At 42.9% G+C, this 25,000-nt stretch overlaps 3 protein-coding genes across 7 annotated transcripts in view; 2 read left to right on the top strand and 1 right to left on the bottom strand.

The window, feature by feature from the left end:
• Window positions 1-4,758, top strand: part of LOC130433993 (1-phosphatidylinositol 4,5-bisphosphate phosphodiesterase beta-4-like) — a 40,081-nt gene extending 35,323 nt beyond the window's left edge. Inside the window, 12 exon segments of the mRNA XM_056763802.1 lie at window positions 731-819; window positions 901-1,024; window positions 1,098-1,150; window positions 1,322-1,387; window positions 1,467-1,582; window positions 1,820-1,895; window positions 2,024-2,199; window positions 2,487-2,588; window positions 2,678-2,735; window positions 2,858-2,944; window positions 3,076-3,112; window positions 3,356-4,758. Coding sequence (XP_056619780.1) covers window positions 731-819; window positions 901-1,024; window positions 1,098-1,150; window positions 1,322-1,387; window positions 1,467-1,582; window positions 1,820-1,895; window positions 2,024-2,199; window positions 2,487-2,588; window positions 2,678-2,735; window positions 2,858-2,944; window positions 3,076-3,112; window positions 3,356-3,444 — 1,073 coding nt within the window. The 3' untranslated portion in view covers window positions 3,445-4,758.
• Window positions 4,759-5,002: 244 nt separating this feature from the next.
• On the top strand, window positions 5,003-11,408 carry lamp5 (lysosomal associated membrane protein family member 5). Its single transcript, XM_056763801.1, has 6 exons — window positions 5,003-6,532; window positions 7,536-7,708; window positions 8,032-8,163; window positions 8,399-8,516; window positions 8,992-9,180; window positions 10,912-11,408. Exons 1-6 carry the CDS (start codon window positions 5,092-5,094, stop codon window positions 11,088-11,090), a joined length of 2,232 nt encoding a protein of 743 aa, XP_056619779.1. The 5' UTR covers window positions 5,003-5,091; the 3' UTR covers window positions 11,091-11,408.
• Window positions 11,409-12,892: 1,484 nt separating this feature from the next.
• Window positions 12,893-25,000, bottom strand: part of pak5 (p21 protein (Cdc42/Rac)-activated kinase 5) — a 47,002-nt gene continuing 34,894 nt past the window's right edge. For 3 of the 5 annotated variants that reach the window (XM_056765025.1, XM_056765026.1, XM_056765024.1), the window contains exons 4-10: window positions 22,259-23,038; window positions 19,699-20,196; window positions 19,475-19,608; window positions 16,078-16,204; window positions 15,730-15,855; window positions 14,469-14,603; window positions 12,893-13,873 (exon numbers count right to left, since the gene is read on the bottom strand). In XM_056765025.1, the coding sequence (XP_056621003.1) occupies window positions 13,718-13,873; window positions 14,469-14,603; window positions 15,730-15,855; window positions 16,078-16,204; window positions 19,475-19,608; window positions 19,699-20,196; window positions 22,259-23,038 (1,956 nt within the window). In that variant the 3' untranslated portion in view covers window positions 12,893-13,717. The remainder of the gene's footprint in view (window positions 13,874-14,468; window positions 14,604-15,729; window positions 15,856-16,077; window positions 16,205-19,474; window positions 19,609-19,698; window positions 20,197-22,258; window positions 23,039-25,000) is intronic. The other 2 variants (XM_056765023.1, XM_056765027.1) reach the window with 1 other exon arrangement.

The raw sequence follows: 25,000 nt of genomic DNA, 5'->3' as shown, positions 1-25,000 counted from the left end.
AATCTACCAGATGAATGACTGAATATATACATTAAACAGAATGTAAATTCTCCCATGATGCTCCTGTGTGATCCTTCATTGAAGCCCATGAGCTGTTGACATTTACATTTACATTTAGTCATTTAGCAGACGCTTTTATCCAAAGCGACTTACAAGTGGGGTAGATAATGGAAGCAATTAGGACAGCATAAGTACAACAAAAGCATAAGTGCAATCAAAAAGAAGACTAGTCTCATATAGCCTGACACAGTATACGGAACCATTCATTCATACATTTTTTTAAGAGTAGAGAAGAAAAGAGTAGAGAAGAAAAGAGTCAGAACAGATCAGTCAGATGTTGGCGGAAGAGATGTGTTTTCAGGCGTTTCTTAAAGATGGCTACAGAATCTGCAGATCTTGTAGCAGCGGGCAGATCATTCCACATAGGTGGAACAGATCCGGAGAAGGTGCGCGAGAGAGATTTTTTACCTTTATGGGATGGGACCACAAGACGTCGTTCGTTTGCAGAGCGCAGGGATCTGGCGGGTACATATGTCTGCATTAACGATTTAAGATAAGGTGGTGCCGAACCAGTAGTGGTCTTGTAGGCCAGGAGCAGAGTCTTGAATTTGATGCGAGCTACTACGGGAAGCCAATGTAGAGTGTAGCTTAATGAACAGAGGAGTGACGTGTGCTCTCTTTGGTTCATTAAGATGTTGATTTGATTATTTATGTGTCTTGTGTTCTTCAGCTATCGTAGACGCTCTTTCTGATCCAAAGAAGTTCCTCACTATTGCAGAGAAGCGTGCCGATCAGATGCGAGCTCTCGGCATTGAAACGGTGCGTTTATATTTACACATGTCTGTGTTTGGAGCATGGGTGTTTGTTTTTCGTGCGAGTCTGATGTGGTTTTTGGTGTAGAGCGATATAGCAGACGTGCCCAACGAATGCCTCAAGACGGATAAGAAAGTCAAGAGTAACGTGACTCATCAGACCAGCTCAGACATGAACGCTGCACAGAACAACATCACAGAGAACAAACGCGGTGAGAATCCAACTCTTCTTATGTAGATTCTGTACAGTGTTCATAAATTAAAGTGTTTGTTGTGTTTTTCCAGATCATTCTGCTGTTGTAAATCAGGTGAACATTGAAGATCTGAAACAGATGAAGGTAAGACTCTCACACTGGATTATTCTGCATCAGTAACTGCGTCAAGCCTGATAATCCGCTCCTAATGAAACTAATCTGAGAGAACACATTTGACATGTTTTAGATAATCTACTCGTTCACAGAACATCTGCTCTTTTATTAATATATGAATCGATAACAATGTCCCTGTAGAGCTTCATTAAACTGGTGAAAAAGCAGCAGAAGGAGCTCAACACCTTAAAGAAACGTCACACTAAGGTGAATGTCTCTTCAGCTCTTCTCCAGACGCCTGTGACTCTTCTCCACAGATGATGATTTAGTTCTTCTGTTATTTCAGGAACACAACGCTGTGCAGAAATCTCACTGTACTCAAGTGGATAAACTGGTGGCTCAACATGACAAAGAGAAGTTTACTCTGGAGAGACTTCTGGAGAAAGCCATCAAAAAGAGAGGGTACTGTCATCTCATCTCACTTTTAAACACATCAGTGACGGAAAAGGACATTATTTACTGTATGTCTTCAGATGGGTGATTGTGTGTGTGTGTGTGTGTGTGTGTGTTTGTGCGTGTGTGTGCGTGCGTGCGTGCACTATTTTAAAGTCAATGTCATTTTTCTAGACAAATGCAGATTTGTTTAGAGGAGTGACCTCGGTGTTAAAGGTCAGGGACGTTTTTTCCTCTTTATTTTAGAGAAAACAACTGCTCGGAGTTAAAGAAAGAAACAGCGATAAAGGTGGAGATGCTTACCACAGGCCACAAAGAAAAGGTTTGATTGAATAAAGTTATTTTGAATGTCTGGATTCAATGCTGTAGCTGTGGAGACGTTTAAAGGGTGAAATCATTTACCGCCCGACACAGATCTGGACAAACTGACGTGTTTCTACCCGTCTGCAGGTGAAAAACATAGTAGCCCAGCAGACTAAAGAGTGGTCGGAGATGATCAACGGTCACAGTACAGAGGAACAGGAAGTGAAGGACGCTCACGTGACACAGCAGTGTGAGGTCTTGAAGAAGCTGCTGGCTAGCGTTCACGAGCAACAGACGCTGCAGCTCAAACTCATTCACGAGAGGTTAGATTCATATATTCTCTTCATCTGCACCTCTGTGATCATCTTTATTGTGCTTTTGCTTGTCATTATCATTAGAGATACACGGCAGCCCATAATAAACACACATGAATGTTGCATGAGTCTCTCTGCGTGTAGTGTCTGCATTCATTATGCAGAGAACTCTTTCTCCAGCGGGATCTCCATGTGAAAGAGCCATTCCTCATCCTCACGATTCTCAGGCGCTTCTGTGAGCGGTTGGAATGATGATTGTGTAAATATGTGTTTGTGTTTGTGTGATTCAATAACAGGCAGAGCAAAGAGATGAAGGGGAACCAGGCCAAGACGTCTATGGAGAACAGCAAAGCCATCAGTCAGGACAAGAGCATTAAAAACAAAGCGGAGCGCGAGAGGTGCTGGAACTCTTCACCGTTTCAAACATCATCATTATCATCCGTTGTGTCATCATCATTTGACAAACCTCTTTTCTGCTCTCTCGCAGGAGGGTTCGAGAGTTAAACAGCAGTAATACCAAAAAATTCCTGGAAGAAAGAAAAAGGGTTTGTTGTTGTAGATTAACTACCATGATTGATTTTAGGTTAAGGTTTCATTCTAACTCACTGGAAAGGTCCACATCAATCAAAGTAAGACTTCACGTCTCTCGTCTGTGTGTGTTGTGCAGTTGGCCATGAAACAGGCGAAAGAAATGGAGCAACAACAGAAGACACAGAGAGACCAGCTGGAGAAGCTGGAGAAATTCAACGAGCAGGTTGGACGTCTCACACTTGACTTCTTGAACCCGCTGATGTCATCGCTCACATCGTTTCATGGCTTTCTTTTCTGTTGATCTTTTGTTGCTCATATTTTCATTTTAATATGATTTGCCTTTTCTTTGAACAGCTTTTGAAATCCCATCGTGCCAAGTGTCCGACTGAAGGTAGGGTTCATATCAAAACACAATCACTCACCCCTAGCTTACTCAGCCGTTTTTGTTGCAATGCATTCCGGGGTCATCTTCCCTCTGAAGGATGCATTCATGTACGAAGCTGATTCGGGGTTCATGACATAGTTATTACCCACAATCCTTTGCTGTATGGTTTATTGTTGGTTTTGAGTCTTGTACAGGAATGTAGTTGTGATGTTTTTTATGAAGGTGTGTGTTGATCGTGTTTGTGTTTAGGCCAGAGACCTGCAGAAGATGCTGAAGCTGGAGGAGGAGATGGACCGCAGACCAGCCACAGTGGTGTAAACCCTCCGAGCGTCAACTGACACCCTCACAGATCTGCTGTTCCCTTTCACCTCTGCAGTCCTGTAACTCCGCCCCCTCACCCTACCTCAGCTGAAACTCCACCCACTCCCCCCCGCTTCTGCAGCTGTGTCCAGCCAATCACCGGCTTCCAGGTCGGACCGTAGCTCCACCCGCTCCCTCTGGTTTGACTGCCGCGTCACGCGGCACCGTTCTCCAGCACAATTTCGTGAGGACACACACACACACAAGACATGCACGTGTGCGTTCATCATCATCATCATTGCTGAGCTAGTAACCGTAGCAGCAAACGGACCAATCCGATTAAGAGCAGATCTAGTTTGTATTGTGTGAATGAAGCGCTCTTTCTATATGTGATAGGATGTCCGAGGATCTTTGAATATGTAGCAGAGCATTACAGTAGCGTCTCTCTATCTCTGTACAGTAAGAATGTAAAGCGTCTCACACACACACTGTACGGACGCGTCTCACACACACTGTACAGACACACACCCGTCCTCATTTATCATGGCTTTATTTATGTGTTTTAGATACAAGACTCACAGGCAGTTTTATTCAGCATTGGTTTGTTTTTAGAGGTTTTAAAATGCTGTGGGTTGTGTACTGGACCTGTTTGAAGACCGTTTGGCTCCTGACAGTCCAAAGTGTACGGCCAATGACGGGTGAAATCTTAACATATGAGACGGATGTGATCACACACGCTGAACGTTCCTCTTGGACACTGAATTGTATTTTCTGTTTTTATTTATTTTGGTTTGTGGTGTTTTGGGCCGTTCTGATGGTTTGGGGATGAATGGGAACTGGTTCTAATGGTTATTGTTGGTTTGTCTCTTTTCTTTTTCTCATGTTCATGTTATTAAGTGTTTGGCGTTGTCCCACATATCTCGTGTGAAAGCAAAGTGATTGAACCATTTTAAAACACCATCGCAAACAAATGTGCCACCACATGTCGGGTAGGATGTTTATATTATTTTACAAGCTGATATAATGCCAAAATAAGGGGTTTGTTTCTATAAAGATGCATATATAAAGATATATATATATATATATTATGAAATAGAGTGAGTAGTTTTAGACTATATTTTGTTTCTTAGAAGCTTTTTGCACTAGCTGAATGTTTTCTGTTGCTATGATCTTGTGGATCTGTGTCCAGACCTCTCGTAGCTTCTCTGTGGACCGCTGTGAGTGCTTTTGTATTTCTATTGTATTTGTCAAACTTCTTGTAATCACAATACTCAACAAAAACACAACCTGTTGTTCTCCTGCTACTTTAATACTGTTTTATAGTATGTGTACCAATAAACTCTCCCAGATGTTCAATGAAACCTTGAGCGTGTGTTGAAGCGAGTGATGCTGAACCGCTCTTCTGTGGACGCCGCTATCATCAGTGATGTGCTTGAGAAGAAAGCGTTTGTGTGTGTGTGTGTGTGTGTGTGTGTGTGTGTGTGTGTGTGTTGATAATCTTGTGTTGTTTGTCAGTGATAGGACTCAACAATCACATGCAGTAATTGGCAAATATATTCACATCATTGAATCTCTGAAAGCCGGGTATATAATCAGCCCATCCACTTCACAACAACACATTCTACTAATGATATTCTAGTTGTCGTGGCAACTCCAACGCTTCACGGCTTATAAAAGGCCAAGAGATGTGTTTGGGAGACAGGTTGGTGTTGAACGTCAGCACGATGAACCTCTCGGACCCAAGCAGCTCCAAAACCAACACCAGATTCCTTCTGGACGCCATCTCTAAAGATAAGATCCACCTCACCAGATTTATTTTAGATGCACTGGATGGTGAAATCATCGACTCCAAGACGGACGGGACGCAGACGCCTCTCATCTCTGCCGTGTTTCTCCAGGACGAGCAGGCGAGGGGCAGGTTTATGAATCTTCTGTTGCAGCGGGGTGCAAGCGTGAACTGCCCGGATGAGAGCGGCCGTACGGCGCTGAGTTATGCCTGCGAGACGGGATGTCTTGACGCTGTGAAGATCCTGGTGAAAAACAACGCCGACCCCGAGATGGCAGACAGCTGGGGAAACACGGCTCTCATGTACGCCGTCGCTGCCGGACGTTCGTCAGTTGTGGAGTTCCTGGCGCGAGCTTTCAAAAGACTGGGTCTTCAAATCCACCGGCAGAACAAAGTGGGCAATTCTGCGGTGGAGGTGGCCAGATATCTCAGACACACCGAATGTTTACGGGCTCTGGTGAGCAACTCCAAGAAGATTCACCCTTATGTCGTGTGTGAACAACATTCCACTGTGAACATCAGTGAAGATGAAGAGAAGTTCTTTGAGCGCAGTGAGATCCGCTCGAGAGAAACTTCAACTGAACGTGAGCATCAGCTGCTGGTGGGTTTACGGAACAGAATCCAGTCGATGGACTCAATCGAGGAATATGAGAAGGAAAGTGAGGTTTCATCATCATCACAAAGCCTCACGTTCTCTGGTGCTTTAACCCCAAAACCTCCTGAGAAACTCTCCCCAAAACACCCAAAACATGAAGGACGAGTGTCCACCAAGACGCCCTTGTTCAGAAACTCAGTGATTTACTCCCCCAGGCCCTTCAAGACTCCCTCAAGATGCTGTGTGTCTCCATCAGGTCCTCTTGGCATTCTGTTGACTCCTATTGCAAAAAGTGCCAGAGAAGAACGAGACCACCTCGAGAGACCTTTCGATGTTCCCATCAGACGCTTTGATGACAGTTATTATCAGAAGAGATGCAGTTTACCCACCTGCGTTCTCGCGCCACCGGCCACCGAGCGTCTGACGTCTTTACGCAGAAGCAAAACTGTGATGAAAAGCCCCAAAACTGCAGACGATCCTCCGCCCACAGCTGCTCCTCACGGCACCTTAACTTCACTCGGTACTAAACTCTTGAGGAGATTCACTTTTCCAGAATTTAAAAAGATCGTCAAAGAGTCACGTGAGGCTCACGCGACGCGGGCCGAAGCTTCAGAACCAGACGGACGGAGCATCCCGAGATCAGAGACGAAGAATCATCCTCAGGTCGGGAACAAACCGAGCGTAGACAGCATCAGTGCTGTGAAGTGTGAGTTTGATTTTCACTTTAAAACCACTTCCGACTTCTGATCGTGTGACGCAGGACGGGAGGAGAGAGCGCGAGCTGCGGTCTGATGCGCGCGCACACAGCTCGAGCTGCTGTTGTGAATGCTGCTGCTGTGCAAAAAATAAATCAAAAGCACAAATCTTCACCATATATAATTATATAATTGTCATATATTGTAAAAGGTCGATACATTTAAAATCTTGCACTTGTCAATAGTTTTTCATAGTTTCATCCAGTCGATATTGTGTTATTATGTGTGTCATTTTCTGTAGAAAGGTTGAAGGAGATGAGAATGCACAACATTGAGCTGCTGTGAGACCGAGATCATCATTAAATATGTTTTTAGTGAGATACATGTTTGTTTAGACTATTTAAATGCGCTGTGTGTTTACTTTCTGGTTATTTCATTGATTATAAACGATAGAAACAGATACAGACATTGAGTGCGTGGGTTGTGTCGGTTGGGTGTGTGTGTGTGTGGGGGGGGGGGGAGTGTTAACGCATTACAGCCGCAGCTGCGACCACAGATGCACGAACGGCATTGCGGGATCAGACTGTCCGATAAACTTCACGAGCAGAGCGATGCAGCTGCGTCTCTGCACTTCTGTGCGTCTTTTCACCTTCTGCCTGTGAGAGATGCTGCGCGAGGAGTAAGTCACGCGCACCTGCGTCTGCTGCGTCTGCGATGTGCTGAAGATCTGCGGGAGAACCGGACCACACGAGGATCTTTACGGGGATTTTCTTCAGCTCGTGTTTGTGCTGGTCGTGATTCGTGATGGAGTCGGACGCTGCAGTTCTCATTTGTCTTCTCTGTAAGTTCTGCTGAATCTGCGTTTTTACTCCTCGTGACTCGCTCGAGACTTTAATCTTTCGTTTACATTCAATCGGCAATTTTCTTTTTCTTTTGAATTGACTTACAAATAAAGTAAAAAGACGGAACGAGTGAATCAGATTATTACAGAAGTCTAGCAAAAGTCTAAATGTGACGCTTTGAGTTAATAAAGTTGATTTGATTGATGTGCAGGCGCTCTGTCACGAGTCTCCGCTGAAGCTGAAGTCGAGAATCTGTCCGGACTCTCACCGAATCCAGATCGGGATATTTTTGTAGTTCGGGAGAACGGGAGCACGTGCCTGATGGCGGAGTTTGCGGTGAAATTTCTCATCCCGTTTGACGTGCTCGCGCTCAACGGAATCGATGTAAGCGCACAACACTCATCTCTCATTTTGTTCTTGACTATAATAAAAAAGAGCACAACACTACTTTCGTTCATATTCTCAATGTTCAATTGTGTGTCTTCTTTTAAAATAAAATAAAATAACATCTCATAACATTCTGATTGTGTTCATTTATTAGCTCGTAGAAACTGGTTTTATGAGCTTTTATCTTTTCTTTAAGTTTTACTTCAATAACTTCAACTGAACTGATTATTCTATTGTTTGTCAAAGTGTTTCTAATGAAAGTATGTAATGGTTGTGGGTTTTTGTTTGATTATTATGTGCAATTATACGATTGTGTGTAGTTAATAACGGAGCAGACAACTGTGTCGATCCCGCGCGGCGCTGAGATCGCGGGGAAATGCGGCGCGCGTGAGTCTGAGCTGCACATCTCGTGGGTTAATAGCGCGTTCACGTTCCGCATCTTTTTCTTGAAGGTGAGCTCAGTTTTCACATGATTCACGCACATCATGTCGTGCATTAATCGCATGCCTGGGTTTTACACACACACACACACACACACACACACACACACACAGTAAAGCGTGAAAAACTATTGTGTGACGATATTTAACACATCTGCTAAAGGTGACACAATATTAAACACGCAAATCATTTTGAGTTTATTTAAGTTACATTTAACGGTCACAGTCAGGTGTGTGTGTGTTGTAGGAGAATCGCATGATGGGCAGTGATGGTAATGCTGAAGAATCTGAAGTGTGGAAGATCAATAAGGTTCAGCTGGTTTATGACACATCAGAGATTACACACTTTGTAAACGCTTACAACCGTGAGTAAGAATCACAAATGTTAAAGTTGTCATGGTCACTTTAATATGATGAATGTAATAAATAATAATAATAATAGTTCTTCATCATTCACAAATGTACACTTCATTTGTTCCAGTAACTTAAAATATTCATAATCAATTCATCTTCATATGTTTTTAACTAGATTTAATCTTTCTTGAGACACTAAAGCTCATTGTTCTTTCTGCTGCAGTGCTGCGACATCATCATCATCATCACCTTCATGCAGAATTCATCAGTTTCTTTATCAGTTTCAGTGCTTTTCCAGCGTTTATTTTTTTGATCTTTTGCACGTAATCTATTTTTATTTATCTCTAGTATTAAACAAACTATAATCACATATGAAGGTTTGCATAACGGTGTCATGATGTTGCAGAAAAACACAGAGTGACATATTTGAGAAATGGGCATTTGATGAATGTGGATTGTGATGTTGTGATGTGTGTTTGTGTCCAGCGGGGAAACACACGGCCAGCACACACCGTCTGTCAGCTCTCGTGACTCCGGCCGGCCGTTCATATGTGTGTGCGGCTCAACAAACGCTCACGTTGATCTCCACGGATCATCAGAAGGGAGTCACAGTCTCGCTGTACGACATCCAGGTTCAGGCCTTCGACATCCAGAGCGACTTCATATTCAGTGAACGTAAGAGAATGAGCAAACACACAAACGAACACACTCATGTGCAAACCTGCAGAACGTTTCACCCTGACAGCAGACACCGTGCTGATGTTTCTCCTGCTTCAGTCGGTGCGTGAGATGTGAGAATGAGTTCATGTGAGATCTCATCTTCTGCTCAGCGGGAGTTCTTGTGGGTTTTAGCTTTTAGCACATATATTTGATCTGTGTGTTCAGCGACCCGTGAACTGAAGGTGATCTGAAAGACCTCGTCCTATTGGCTCTGAGGGTTTACTGCGGTTTCAAATCAGTAAAGGAACCAAACCTCGTTTCATTGTCATATCTGCTCACACTTTAACACCGTCATCTCAACTAAACATTTTTATTTCATTTTTATGATCAAATTCTCTCCTGTTATAGTAATCATTTAATGGTTACTAATTTCATATTCAATAGTGTCATTAGATTACTGAACAAATGAATCTCTAATGACTCTCCCCTACTTTTCTATATCCAACATCAACTTCAATTTGAATTGATTCAAAGATAGACATGAAACGACTGAATAATAAATTCATTCAAATAAATAATAAATAACTACATAAATAATTATTTTTAACTGACCATAGTGTACAAATGTGAGAATAATACATTAAAGCATACATTTTAAAGTTAGACTTATAATTGTGATGTCATTTCCACTATTAAATATATTACACAGTATTTAGTTTAATGACATCTGAAGTAACTGTAATTAAATTACAGAAAAAACAAGAGTAATCTCTAACTTGACTTCAAGGGAAAAGTGATTAAATGACAGTAATTAAAGACTTAGTCACTAGTGACACCCAACACTGGTCAGTAACAGATAAAATCCTGTGAGGTTGATTCAGTTGAGAAATCTGTTTTCATAATAGACAGTGTGTGTGCGTGTGTGTGTGTGTGTGTGTGTGTGTGTGTGTGTGTGTGTGTGTGTGGACATGTTTTTATTTCTAGATGGGGACCTTAACCTGAATACACACCAACTCATGGGGACTCAAGTCACTGTGGGACCAAAATTGAGGTCCTTATGGGCAATAAAGCTTATTAATTGTACTGAACAATATTTTTTGAAAATCTAAAAATGCTTAAATGTTTTCTAGGTTTTTTATGTTTAGGGGATAAAAGAAACAGTTTGTAGAGTATAAACATCATTACACCTATGGACTGACCCCATAGAGATAATAAACCAGACGTGTGTGTGTGTGTGCGCGCAAAAATCGTATAATCTTTTTTTTTTATCTGAAAACAATTTTCTATGATCTTTAGGTTTAGGGGATAAAATATACAGTTTGGACAGTATAAAAACATTACGCCTATGGACTGTCTCAATGGAGATGGAGACATGCGTGTGTGTGTTTAAAATGCAGAGATTGATTTGATTTGAGGAAGAATATATAAATCTGTTTTTGTGCATCACAGTAATAAACTAAAACACGGTATGTAAATCATGATTTATTTGTGTCTCCAGGGTGAAACGTTCATGAGATTCATTGATGTTTATGAAGCCGCTTAAAGACATTCGGTGTGTTCACTGTACGAGAACATCAAATGAAGTCAGATTTTGAAAGATTTATTTTTGGATCCCAGAACAATGATTCCTGAGCTTTGTTTTGTGAAGTTTGTCTCTCGCACTGTATGTACTGTATATATATTGATGGGCCAGATGTTGTGTTGTTGATCTGCAGCATGTGAAGTGTTGTTTGTCTTCTCCTGCAGCGTATAAATGCATAACAGACCAGCGGGAGCAGCTGGAACAAATGCTGCCTCTGGTGTTGGGTCTTATCCTCGGTCTCATCATCGTCATCACCATCTCCGTTTATCATTTCCACCTGAAACTGACCGCACAACAGCAGCCGCAGCTCCCGCGAGACCGCTCGCTCTACAAGAACATGTGAACGTCACCGCGCTGACGTCACGCTCCCTTTACTTTTATAAGCGGCTCGCCTGTCTAATGTCTTGTAGTGTTATTAGCATCAAAAGATGTTGAATCACTGTCATACTGTAATTCTGTTGTGGATGACATGAATGTCAGTGTATAAAAATAGAGCCATTGAGATGCTTGAAAAATGACATAAAGTACTAATGAAATAATGAAGATTTACACGATATAAGAGAAAAACTAATAATACTGAAGAATTTATCTGTGATAAGGGTGTATCAAGTTTTCTTTTGATCATTATTTTTTCAATCATAAATACGTTTGAACCATTGTGTAGATGTGTTTTGTTTGTGTCTTTGTAAAATAACACAAGCTGTCTTCAGAAGCTGTAGATGATCTTTACTCTTCGAGCGTTAACAGACTGAAGGTTCAGACATTTATCTGAATGCTGGTGAGAATAGAACATGACGAGTAGATGAATGAAAGATCAATACAAGCACCTGGACACCAACATCTCCTAACTGCATTCAAACAAATGAGCTTCAGATCAATAAGAGTATTGAGCGGTCAGACGCTGACCTGAGATCTGTGTGAGAAACTGCTTTATGAGGAAATAAACACGAAAGTCAATTACGTGAGTCATTTCTTCCTTATTAAAACATCACCTACAAAAACATGCAGTCTTCTGTTCTTCACAATGCTCCTCGCGGTGTGGTCTCAAGGAGATCTGGGAGAAGAGTTTCTCACTTTAGGTTGAAATGGGGATATTTGTGTCCATGAAGATGAATGATCAGGTTCTAAACCTCGTGTCTTTTCCACAAACTGCCGTGAGACTGAGTTGGTTTATCACTCCATGCGATTCTTGGGGACAGTATTATTACTGCTCAAATGATCTTTACATGTCTCTGTGTTCCTGTACATCTGCAATTAAAGTTCTTCACAGATTACATCAAAATTGTAAATTGACATTACAGCCCTTCATAGTTCTCTAATCCTCTAGGATTATTGTTGTTTTGGAAGTAACTGTGATATGATTATGAGACAAACACTAAACTGTTGTTATTGGTTTTGCTTCTCTGATAAAGAAAAATACTGTTATAATGGAAATCATCAAGTCCCTGTCCTCATATTTCATGTGTTCAATGAACTATCATCATCAATACTGAAACACTCTTCAGCATTACGTCCAGACATCTTTCAAAACATGAATTTAAACAAAATAGAGCAACACAAGCATTTACTTTAAAACATGAAGTTAGGGTCATCATTATGTGTTGACGTGTATAGACAAAGAGTTACATTGAAAGGGATTATTTTAAATTCTAGGATGAATCATTTTTGTTTTGTTCAAATTAAGCATAAAGGCAGTGCTAAATATATTGTCTAGTTCACATGTTCGTCAGCAGGAATCTGGGGCCTCACTTAGAAAACCTTACAAACCGTCCTATATGTGATTTTACGATGATTTCTGTGTACATGTGATTCATAGAACGAACATACGCACAGAACACTCGTGTACGCAGCATCTCAGATGTGTAGTCAGGAAATCACTAATGATGGTGAGATTGTGCGCAGCTGCACACTTTCAGATCTCCAGCTTTAAACCATGTGTAATTAATGTCATGATATTATTTACGAGCGGAAAGAATGACTTATATTTGAGCAATTTCCCCCGGAAAATATTGCTTTTATGAATATGAACGTTTGGTGGATTTCTGCGTACGCACACTTTACGATCAAATCTGTGCATGCGGACGTTTTATAAATGAGGCCCCATGACTTTATTTGTATTTTTCTTTATTGCAAGGTGACAAAATCTATTTGAAAACACAACACATGACGTTAAACATATTTTTGTTTTTTATTGAATTCAGCTTTAGTGAGAAGACATGCAATAGCTCTTTGCAAACGCAACGTGAGGTGAGCTCCTACAGGTTATGTCAGAAACCCACTTTGATATTTACAGATCACAGTGAGCACTGAGACACAGGTGAGACGTCACAGAGACCGTTTACACTCATATACTGTGATCTATTATTGAGTCCAAAATGTAAATATTGCTCAAGGTTTCATGAAAATACAATGTGAAGATGTTTTTATGTGACATGTCTTGTTTTGCTATTGCATCTCTGGTGTAATATACAGCCAACGGTGCTCTCCATACAGCTCTCCAAACATGAGCACAAATGAGAGAAATAGAAATAAAAACACGTCCGGCACGACCTTCAACGCGCCTACAGGAACATCTGCAAATGTAGAATAAATAAATATATTCCCAAATAATGTTTCTGCAACAGATGACCATATCAAAAAAAGAAAAAGAAATATAAACAGTAGGAAAGACTTTTTATTGAGTTCTTTTTTGCAGAAACCTTCAGATTCTATGTAATACTGTTCAGTTCACTGTGTTAACATCACAACAAAAATACTGTGCTTTATCAAAACTGTACAAGTAAAACTTACAATTGCTCTAAAATACATCTTTTTGTTGTTAGGGTGAGAAGACAAAAGGGCAAAACTAAGAGGATGTTTAGTAAGGTGATGTATTGAGCAGCTGTCCTACGGGATCACTCTACACCAGAGTCTGTCTGTACAGTTCACATCTATTCAAGTCAAGAGACGGTCACGTGTGTCACTGGGACTTCAGTGGAGTCTGTAATGTCTCATGAGGGGCACGATACAGGACGGGGGTCCCGACAGCTTTAGGAAGGGGTGCTGCAGAAGGTCTTGAGCCGAAGCGCGCTGAGACGGCTCTCTCACCAACATCAGGTCCAGAAACGCTTGAAGAACAGACGACACCTGTCACAAACAAACCCAAAGCACAGACGTTAGCGTGTGACCGAGATATCTTTGAGTATTTGCTTCAGTTTATTGATGGAAACACATCACTGAAAAAAGATGACAAAACACATGACCGATTACACCACATGACAGCATCACGATATCTGAAACATGACTGTAGTGGAGTAGGCGGGGCGAGACCGGTGAGTAATTGTTAATGAGTGCCAGCTGTGTGCGCACCGGTCTCAAATCACGTAGGAGATCGGGAGCATATAAGAGAACGAGCGACCGGACCGTCGAAGAGAGAGGACCGGGCCTGAACATGTTTGTATTTGTATTTATTGTTTTGTTCGCCTGCGGTCGGCTGTTATTACTTTATTAAATGTTTAAATGTCTTCCGTTACCCGTCTTCTTCCTTCCCTACTTTGAATCTCTCTACAATGAAGAAACCAAAACTCTTTGTTTTCATGGAATTCATCTCCTTCAAGGTTTAACTGAACATATTCTGTACATAAATGAATCACACTGAATGTAATGTAACACTACCATGAAAGAAGAGAAATGTTCAATCGTGAATATTGATTTTAAACTGTACTGGAGGTCTGCCGCTGACCTTATGTGGCTCTTTGAGTCGAGGAGGAAGGTTGTCTCTTATGCGTCTCATAGCCTGCAGTGGAGGTTCATTGAAGTACGGCGGCTCTCCATCAACCATCTCGATCACCATGATGCCCAGAGACCAGATGTCCACCTGACACAACACAAACATCAACATCATGCAGACCGTTGTGTGTTTCGCTGGAATGTGATCTCATATAACACAACACTTATGATATTTAACATGAATGTTTTTTTTATATTTTATTATATAAGATGATGAAGATGATGATGAATCTGAAAAACTGCGGAAAATCATGGACAGAATCAAATGTCATCACAATAACATTTAAACACATGTCACAGAAGAGTTTATGACATGAATAATAAAAGATCTGTGTTGGTCTAAAGGTGTTGTCAAGAGATCTTAGTTGTGTCTGAATTCGCCCCCTATCTCCTATGTAGTGCACTATATCAGGTGTCCGCTATTTTGTAGTGTTGTCCGAATTCTTAGTAAACGACTCACTTTACATTTGTTCACTACTTTTTACCCACAATGCCTTCATCCGATGTGCACTCGCTCACTCATATTTCCCATGATACAACGCCAATCAACGGTCTGATCAGAAGATTCAGAACCAGCTGGAGGAGAGTTACCCTTAATGCCAATGTGTGTTAACACTTGTGTTTGTTGTTTTTGACAGTTACATTTACATTTAGGCATTTGGCAGACACTTTTATCCAAAGCGACATACATTGCTTTATCCTATACATTTTACATAGGTATGTGCAATCCCCTGGGATCGAACCCACAACCTTGCGTTGTTAACGCAATGCTCTTACCACTGAGCTACAGGAAAGGTACTTTTACAAGTAACAGTAACAGTTGCTTTCTTCTTTTTGAGAATAAACACGTTAAATGAATGTTATACATAGCAGTGTTTTAAGTCATTTTATTCAACACAATAAATGTAATTGTTTTTAATAAAGAGAATAAACTAATACAATAAACGTGAGAAATAATGTCAAAATGAACTTTACCATTTTACAAAACAATCCGTGACGTCACACAGGTGTAATATAAGCGACAGTGCTGTCAGACGGAGGATATATTACATCAGGGTCTGAACTTATTCACTCATCTTCATTCACTTCTTCCCCATATAGTGGACTATTTAGCATTCACTGTATAGGGAATAGTGCACGAGTGAACACGTGAGTGAATTCAGACGCAGCTCTTGTGTGAGTTGTGTAGTGTGACGTGTGGTTTGAGGTTCTACCTCAGTGCCGTATGGTAATCTGGAGATGACTTCAGGTGCCATCCAGTACGGCGTCCCCACCAGAGACTTTCTCTTAGGAACATCTTTAGACACTTGAGCGCAGAAGCCAAAATCTGAGAGTTTGATCTGAGGAAGAACAACAGCGGCAGTCAGACAACAAACAAAACAATCAACACACGCACGCACCAGTTGTTAGGAGACTGATGATTTTCTCATTTATGTGTATGCAGGTAATGTAATCATCATCATCAGGTAGAGACAGACGTCTGGAGAACTTCTCTGTGCTTCACTGGACAGAATAATGACAATGTCTGCTCACAAATGTTTGTCAGAGTAAAAGCCTCTCACCCGTCCGTCACTGGTCAGGAGGATTGAATCGCTCTTGATGTCTCTGTGGATCACACCCTGTGTGTGCAGATATGACAGAGCTCTCAACACAGACACACACACTGTAGCGATCTGCTCCTCGTTCATCCTGAAACCAAACCATCACCCCATCACATATCTCAGTGTCAGACATTCTCAGAAAGCAGCGGCCTCATTTATAAAACATGCGTACGCACAGATTTGATCGCAGAAATCCACGACAACGTTCATATTTATAAAAAGGGTCTTTGACGTGGAAAGTGTTTAGTGTCACATCAGGGTCTGAGCAGAAGTGCACACTTTTATTTGTCTGAGTGCTGCAGGTTTCTGGAAACATAAGTCTTTCTTGCTGCTGTTAAAGGATTAGATGGTGAGAGGTGATCTTTACCACATCATGACATTTATTACACATGGTTTAAACTGGAGATCTGAAAGTGTCTCACCATCATTAGTGATTTCTAGACTTCACATCTGATAGAGAGGAGTACACGCGTGTTCTGTGTGTATGTTCGTTCTATGAATCACATGTACACATTTTGAGAAATGATCGTAAAATCACATTTAGGACGTTTTGTAAGGTTTTTTTAGTGAGGCCCCAGGAGCTCTGATCTCAACTCTTCTTCTGCAGTTTTACGTGATCTAATAAACATGTTTTTATTTTAAAACTGTTTTCCTCATCAGGAAATACTGCTATTATGCTCTTTGTGAGGTCTTGAAACTGTAGCACGCACACACACCGCACACACATCCTAACACACATACCTAACACACACACACACACACAGAAATACACACACAAACCCACGCACACACACACACATACCTAACACACACACACACACCCTAACACACACACACACACACACACATACACATACAAACACACACAGACACACACACACACCGCACACACATCCTAACACACATACCTACACACACACACACACACACACACCCTAACACACACACACACACACACACACACACACACATACACATACAAACACACACACACACACACACCGCACACACATCCTACACACATACCTAACACACACACACACACACACACACAGAAATACACACACAAACCCACGCACACACACACACACATACCTAACACACACACACACACCCTAACACACACACACACACACATACACATACAAACACACACAGACACACACCGCACACACATCCTAACACACATACCTAACACACACACACACACACACACAGAAATACACACACAAACCCACGCACACACACACACACACACACATACCTAACACACACACACACACCCTAACACACACACACACACACACACACACACACACACATACACATACAAACACACACAGACACACACACACACACACACCGCACACACATCCTAACACACATACCTAACACACACACACACACCCTAACACACACACACACACACACACAACACATACAAACACACACACACACACACACCGCACACACATCCTAACACACATACCTAACACACACACACACACAGAAAACACACACAAAACCCACGCACACACACACACACACACACATACCTAACACACACACACACACACACCCTAACACACACACACACACACATACACATACAAACACACACGACACACACCGCACACACATCCTAAACACACATACCTAACACACACACAGAAATACACACACAAACCCACGCACACACACACACACACACATACCTAACACACACACACACCCTAACACACACACACACACACACATACACATACAAACACACACAGACACACACACACACCGCACACAAATCCTAACACACATACCTCACACACACACCCTAACACACACACACACACATACACATACACATACAAACACACACACACAGACACACACACACACCGCACACACATCCTAACACACATACCTAACACACACACACACACATACACATACAAACACACACAGACACACACATCCTAACACACATACCTAACACAAACACACACATACACACCCTAACACACACACACACACATACACATACACATACAAACACACACAGACACACACACACACACCGCACACACATTCTAACACACATACCTAACACACACACACACACACATACACATACAAACACACACAGACACACACATCCTAAAACACATACCTAACACACACACACACATACACATACAAACACACACAGACACACACACGCCGCACACACATCCTAACACACATACCTAACACACACACACACACCCTAACACACATACACACACACACACACACACACACACACACACACACATACACATACAAACACACACAGACACACACACACACCGCACACACATCCTAACACACATACCTAACACACACACATACACATACAAACCCACGCACACACACACACACATACCTAACACACACACACACACACACAGAAATACACACACAAACCCACGCACACACACACACATACCTAACACACACACACACACACACACACACCCTAACACACACACACACACACACACATACAAACACACACACACACATACAACACACACACATACACATACAAACACACACAGACACACACATCCTAACACACATACCTAACACACACACACACATTAACACACACATACACATATAAAAAAACACACAAAGACACACGCACGCACAAACACCGCATACACATCCTAACACACATACCTAACACATGTGTTAGGATGTGTGTGTGTTTGTATGTGTTGTAAGTGTATGTGTGTGTGTTGTATGTGTGTGTGTGTGTGTGTGTTTGTATGTGAATGTGTGTGTTATATGTGTGTGTGTTGTATGTGTGTGTGTGTGTGTGTTTGTATGTGTATGTGTGTGTTGTATGTGTGTGTGTGTGTTTGTTTGTGTGTGTGTGTGTGTGTGTGTGTGTGTGTTGTATGTGTATGTGTGTGTGTGTGTGTTTGTGTGTGTGTGTGTGTGTGTGTGTTGTATGTGTATGTGTGTGTGTGTGTGTTTGTGTGTGTGTGTGTGTGTGTTTGTATGTGTGTGTGTGTGTGTTTGTATGTGTGTTTGTATGTGTATGTGTGTGTGTTGTATGTGTGTGTGTGTGTTTGTATGTGTGTGTGCGTGGGTTTTTCAGCAATCTGCCTCCTGTGAGTGTAATGAAGAGTCTGGAGGTGTCTCTGTGTCTATGAACGCTGTTATTACACTCTCACCGCATAACACACAACCAATGACTGTAATTACACACACACACAGGCTGTTATTAAGAACAACAAAGCTCTTAACGCACAACTATTCTGGTCCCTAACCGATCCGGTGAAGTCGTCATCATCGGTGTGTTCGTTCTTACCTGGTATGAGTGACAATGTCAGTCAAAGCTCCGCCCTCTAAAAACTCCATCACCACCCAGAGCTCGTCACCCACCAGATAACTGTTATACATGTCCACCACATTCTCATGATGATAGTCACGCATGATAACCACCTGCAAACACAAACGCGTGTCACGAGCGGATGATGATGATGATGAAGAACACACACACACACAAACATCACAGTGATGGACAGCTCTCACCTCATTGAAGAGAAGTTCTCGTCGCTGCTGTTTCCTCAGGTCCATCTTTTTGACCGCCACCTGTTTGCCGCTGTGCTTCTCGGTGGCGATGCACACGATGCCCGTGGAACCCTCTCCGATCTTCAGGAAGTTGTCCAGGTACTCCCGCGGGTCGCCCGGGTTCACCACCAGCTGCAGCGCCGCCCGGAACTGCTCGTGGGACACCCGAGAGGGCGGCTGCTCTGAAGATGAGCCCCAGCTGGGCGGAGGATACGCCCCGGGAGGAATATTAGGAGAGGAGGGCTGAGAGTGAGCGCCCTGCGGGGTGTAGGGTGGGCTGGGCTGTGACGGGGGGTGGTGATAAGGTGAAGGTTTGTAGTGGAAGGGCGGCGGGTACTGGAAACCGGGCGGGTAAGCGGGCTTGCCGTGGCTCTGAGGTAGTCTGAAGGGGCCGCGAGGACACGTCTCCACCCCGGGTGCCTGCGGACTCCCGTCACGAGTCGCTCTGTCGTACTCGCCCTGTTTAACACCAAAGCAGAGTCATGAATCAGTGTAAAAGCTCAAACAACCGACGCCACACGACAATGATCACGCATGTGAGCGGAGGTGTGTTCAATGCAGAAAATAGCAGCCAGAGAAGATGAAGAAATGGCAGCGGGCGGTGGATTGAAGCAGTCTCAGTCAGCGCGCCCACGAGCACACAAAGAAGACACGACACGCCATGCCACGCAGGCTCTTATTATGAGAAAGTGAGAGCAAGCGTGTGTCATGTGGAGAACTGGACGTGTAATTACGACAGCGGACGCGTTTCATCAATCATCCCGCCACAGAGGAGTCCCCCGCACACACACACACACACGCGCGCGTGGCTGATCCATGTCCCTTAAACACACATTCATCTGAATTTGGCAGCGTAATCAACAACACAAGTGGAGTGTGAAATTGAATTCTGTGCCAGCGGTTTTTATGCAAGCGCTGCAGAAAAGGAAAGTAGCACAACATCAGAGATCCTGACCCGTCGTCCCCGAGCACACTCCTGAAACTCAAAGTGACCCGTCCAGCACGTGACTCACAGTGACCTCTGAATAAAACCCTTTCAGGAGCACCGAACTGTGTTGAGTTGTCATTGTGTTGTTTGTGTGTTCACTCCTGGAGTTTGTGTTTGTGTGATGGGAATGATGTGCTGGAACTCCATTAATTGATTCCTGAAGTCGTCTCATGAGTGATCTGATGTCTCCGGCGGACCGGCACTGTTCACGCTCCACTACATTAACAACTGACATCAGATCTATCACACAACCCAGATAACACACAAACACACACACACACACACACACACACACACACAGAGCTGCAGGGGTGGAGAGAACACATTCAATCTTTCACAGCTGTAATTATCTCTGTGTAATACTCACTTTCTATTATTGAGAAGCTCTGATGTGATAAATGAGCATTAATATCCAGTCAATGAGACCAAAAACACAACAGCACATCACATTATCGGTTGAGTTGTGTTTCTGCTGTGATGACACAAAGATCTTTACACAAATACACACACAAGAAATATTCCTGGTGTCACTCAGCACTGTTTCTCTTACTGAGAAAGGTTCATAAATCACTGAGTGTTGTCATGCGTTCTGTCAAATAAAACAGCACACACACACACTGATGATAACCAAATGATAACTTATGAAAGCATCATTAAAAATACTGTACGTCTGTAAACTCTTTTCTCATTTAAGTCTCCACAACCTGTGAAACACACAAGTCCCTCATGCATAGAGCCCATCATCATGATTCTTCAAAATATCTTCTGTTTTGTTCTGAAGAAGAAAGAAACTCATTCAGCTGAGGATGAATAAATGATGAGGGAACTGTACCTCAGCGTGTACTTTAAAGGTGTCATATGACATGGCTAAAGGAATATTCTGGTTTGTTTTAGATGTATTGTAATGTGTAAACAGGATTTAAGGTTCAAAACGCTGTATTTTCCACACACGTGCATGTTTGTTTCTCCTCTTTGTATTTTTGACAAACCTCATGGCTATGAAAAGCAAGGTGTGCTGTGATTGGTCGGTTCACCAGTGTGTAGTGATTGGTGGGATACTGCAAGTGTGTGAGGGAAATGTAACGCCTCTGACCATATTTGGAACATCAGGTTCCTCTTCAATTGTACTGACAGGTACACCACCTTACTTGTGTCTACATTTGTACGGTCTCAGGTCACATCAGACCACTAACTAACGTATATGTGTGGTGTTGTGGACCAGGTGTTTCATTCACTTTTATATAGAATGCATCTTTTGTTCACACACTTTCATTTCTGCAACTTTATGTGTCTAATACAAGCATGAGCAACTAATAACACACCAAAGACACAGAACAACACGTGTCCATGCCTAAGAGCCCTTTAAGAGTGTGTGTGTATTACAAACATCATGTTGTGGTGTTTTAGACTGTTGTCACTATATTGCAAACGTGCACTAATGTATTCTATGTTTCTGTCAGTTATTTCTCTTCACTACGCTCACAAGAACACAACATCAGGAGGCGTGAGACACAGAAGCAAGGTGAGTTTTACCTTTCCTATGATGAGAGAGGAGGTGTTCTCTGAGAGTCTGGGGTAGGTGTAGGAGCTGTACGGCCCCTGCGCGCCACTTTTAAACACACCCATCCCGTACGGCAGACCGGGCTCCTGCAGGCCAGAACCTGACCTGGAGCGCTGCCGAATGGCCGGCTGGGGACTGGTCTGACGGACGTAGGATGACTTGGGTCTCTTTTCATAATCGTCTCTGTGAGGCGCTCCGTATGCCCAGTCTCCGTCGGGATAATTCCCCTGCTCGCTGCGGACGGACACCCGAGACGGCGTTCCCAGCGCCTGCTCCCTGTAATCCTGACTGGATCCGCCCAGAGACGCTCGGTAGTACTCCCGTCGGCTCTCCAGGTAGGCGTGGTAGTCCGGAGGCATCTTGGCGTAGTCTGAAGACTTCTGTGGCATGGCGTCGGGGTAGAAGGGACTGCGGATGGGATGACCGTTGTGTTTGAGAGAGAAACGGTAGTGCCGTGCCACCGCCCACTCCCCGTCGTGGACGCCTTTGTCGCGGTACGGCTCCAGCGAGAAGTCCTTGCTGCTGTCCAGATCGCAGGAGTAACGGCCGTAGTGAGGGGTGAAGCCATTCTCCTCCGGACCGACTGCGCTCACCGCCGAAGCCGACAGCAGTTTGTTGGTGCCGGCCTGATGGACCCCGGGCGGACTCTCTTTTCTCAGAGAGTTGGAGCGAGTCACAGAGATGTTGTCGAACTCCTCCAGCAGACCGTTGATGGACGCGTCTTTGGGCGGCCGGCTGCCACGGACGATAGTCTACAAGAGAAACACATTAAGATGAGAAGAAACAATCACATCCTACAAATATCTCTTCTATGAACTAAAGATCAACACCGTCCCACTGACACACACATGCATACACACTCACAAACACACACACACACACGCACACAAACACATGCATACACACTGACAAACACACACACACACACACACAGACAAACACATGTTGGGTTTCCATGTTTTATGGGGAGAGTAAAACACAGTGGTTTTTATACTGTACAAACTGTGTCATATTCTCTACCCCTAAACCTCACAATCACGCAACAATTTCTGCTCTTTACATTTTCAAAAAAGTTAATTCTGTATGATTTATAAACCTGTTTCCTCATGGGGACCAAAAAGTTTCCCCACAAGGATTTTGGATATTGCCATCTGTGGGGACATTTTGTCCCCTTACCACACACACTGAACACACACACACACACACACAGTCATGATGCTAAGCTCACATATAACACTCAGTTAATAAAACACAATTCGCTTTTAGGACATTTCCATTCTGTGTGTATGTTAAAGACATGTGCAGCAGTGTGTCCAGTGTATGTTGCATAAGTGTTGAGGGCTGTTGTTATGCTCGTGTCATTTAAACCCTTTTATCTGTTAGAAATCACACTTAATCCACTGCTTCACGCCAGAGTTATTATAGTTTTGATTTGAGTTGTATTCATATTTTAAATGAGCTTTTATTTTTTGATTTTTTTGTGTTAATTTAAGTTAAAGTTTTAACAAGTTTGGTATTTGATTTTGTCATTTTATATTTGAATAGTTTATTTTTAATGTTGATACAGTTGTGTTCAAAATTATTCAACCCCCACTGAAATTGATTGTTTTGGTCGGTTTGACATTGATTATGATCATTCAGTCATCCTGCTTACAATTAAATCAAAGAGGCACGTGTAGGTCATACAAATATAACATAACATTTATAATGAAATAACCACAAATGTCTTTTCTGAGCTCACATCATTATCAGTTTTATTCAACCCCCAAGTGACATTCAATCTTAGTACTTAGTACAGCATCCTTTTACAGTTATAACAGCTTTTAAACGTGAAGCATAGCTTGACACAAGTGTCTTGCAGCGATCTACGGGTATCTTCGCCCATTCATCATGGGCAAAAGCCTCCAGTTCTACCAGAAAGACTCGGAAGGCCAAAGTTGAGTATTCGACATTTATTTGACAGCTGATAGACAGAATATATATGGTTATAATAAAGATGGTAACAGTTCTTTGGGGTAGGCCCTGTCCGTGGCTCGCATCCGGAGGGCCAAGAAGTCCTCCACTTCCCGCCTTGAGATGGTAAGGCGGGGGCGTAGCCAACCCCCCTGGGGTTATATTGACAGGGACCTCCTGGTGGTGGTGGGGAGGATGGTGGGGCTAATCACGTTGCTCCGACTGCGGACATAGGAAGGGGTAAGTGGCGATCTTTTATGTTCCATGTTGGAAGGTGATTGGTTGGGTGATGATTGGCAATGAGTGATACAGGATTGAGTCTTCCTGGCAGAACTAGCGCTGAAGCTACATTTCAGTCACATTCTTAGGCTTGCGCACTGCAACTGCTTTCTTTAAGTCCCACCAGAGGTTCTCAATCGGATTTAAGTCTGGTGACTGCGATGGCCACTTCAAAATGTTCCAGCCTTTAATCTGCAACCAAGCTCTAGTGGACTTGGAGGTATGCTTGGGATCATTGTCCTGTTGAAAGGTCCAACGTCTTCCAAGCCTCAGGTTTGTGACGGACTGCATCACATTGTCCTCCAATATCTCCTGGTACTGAAGAGAATTCATGGTACCTTGCACACGCTGAAGCTTCCCAGTACCTGCAGAAGCAAAACAGCCCCAAAGCATGATTGACCCCCCGCCATGCTTCACAGTAGGCAAGGTGTTCTTTTCTTCATAGGCCTTGTTCTTCCTCCTCCAAACATAGCGTTGATCCA

The sequence above is a fragment of the Triplophysa dalaica genome, chromosome 13 (assembly GCF_015846415.1).
Source record: "Triplophysa dalaica isolate WHDGS20190420 chromosome 13, ASM1584641v1, whole genome shotgun sequence".
In the NCBI taxonomy this organism is placed as follows: Eukaryota; Metazoa; Chordata; class Actinopteri; order Cypriniformes; family Nemacheilidae; genus Triplophysa; species Triplophysa dalaica.
Note: the sequence above shows the minus strand (reverse complement) of the source record. Positions and strands in the feature narration are given on the sequence as shown.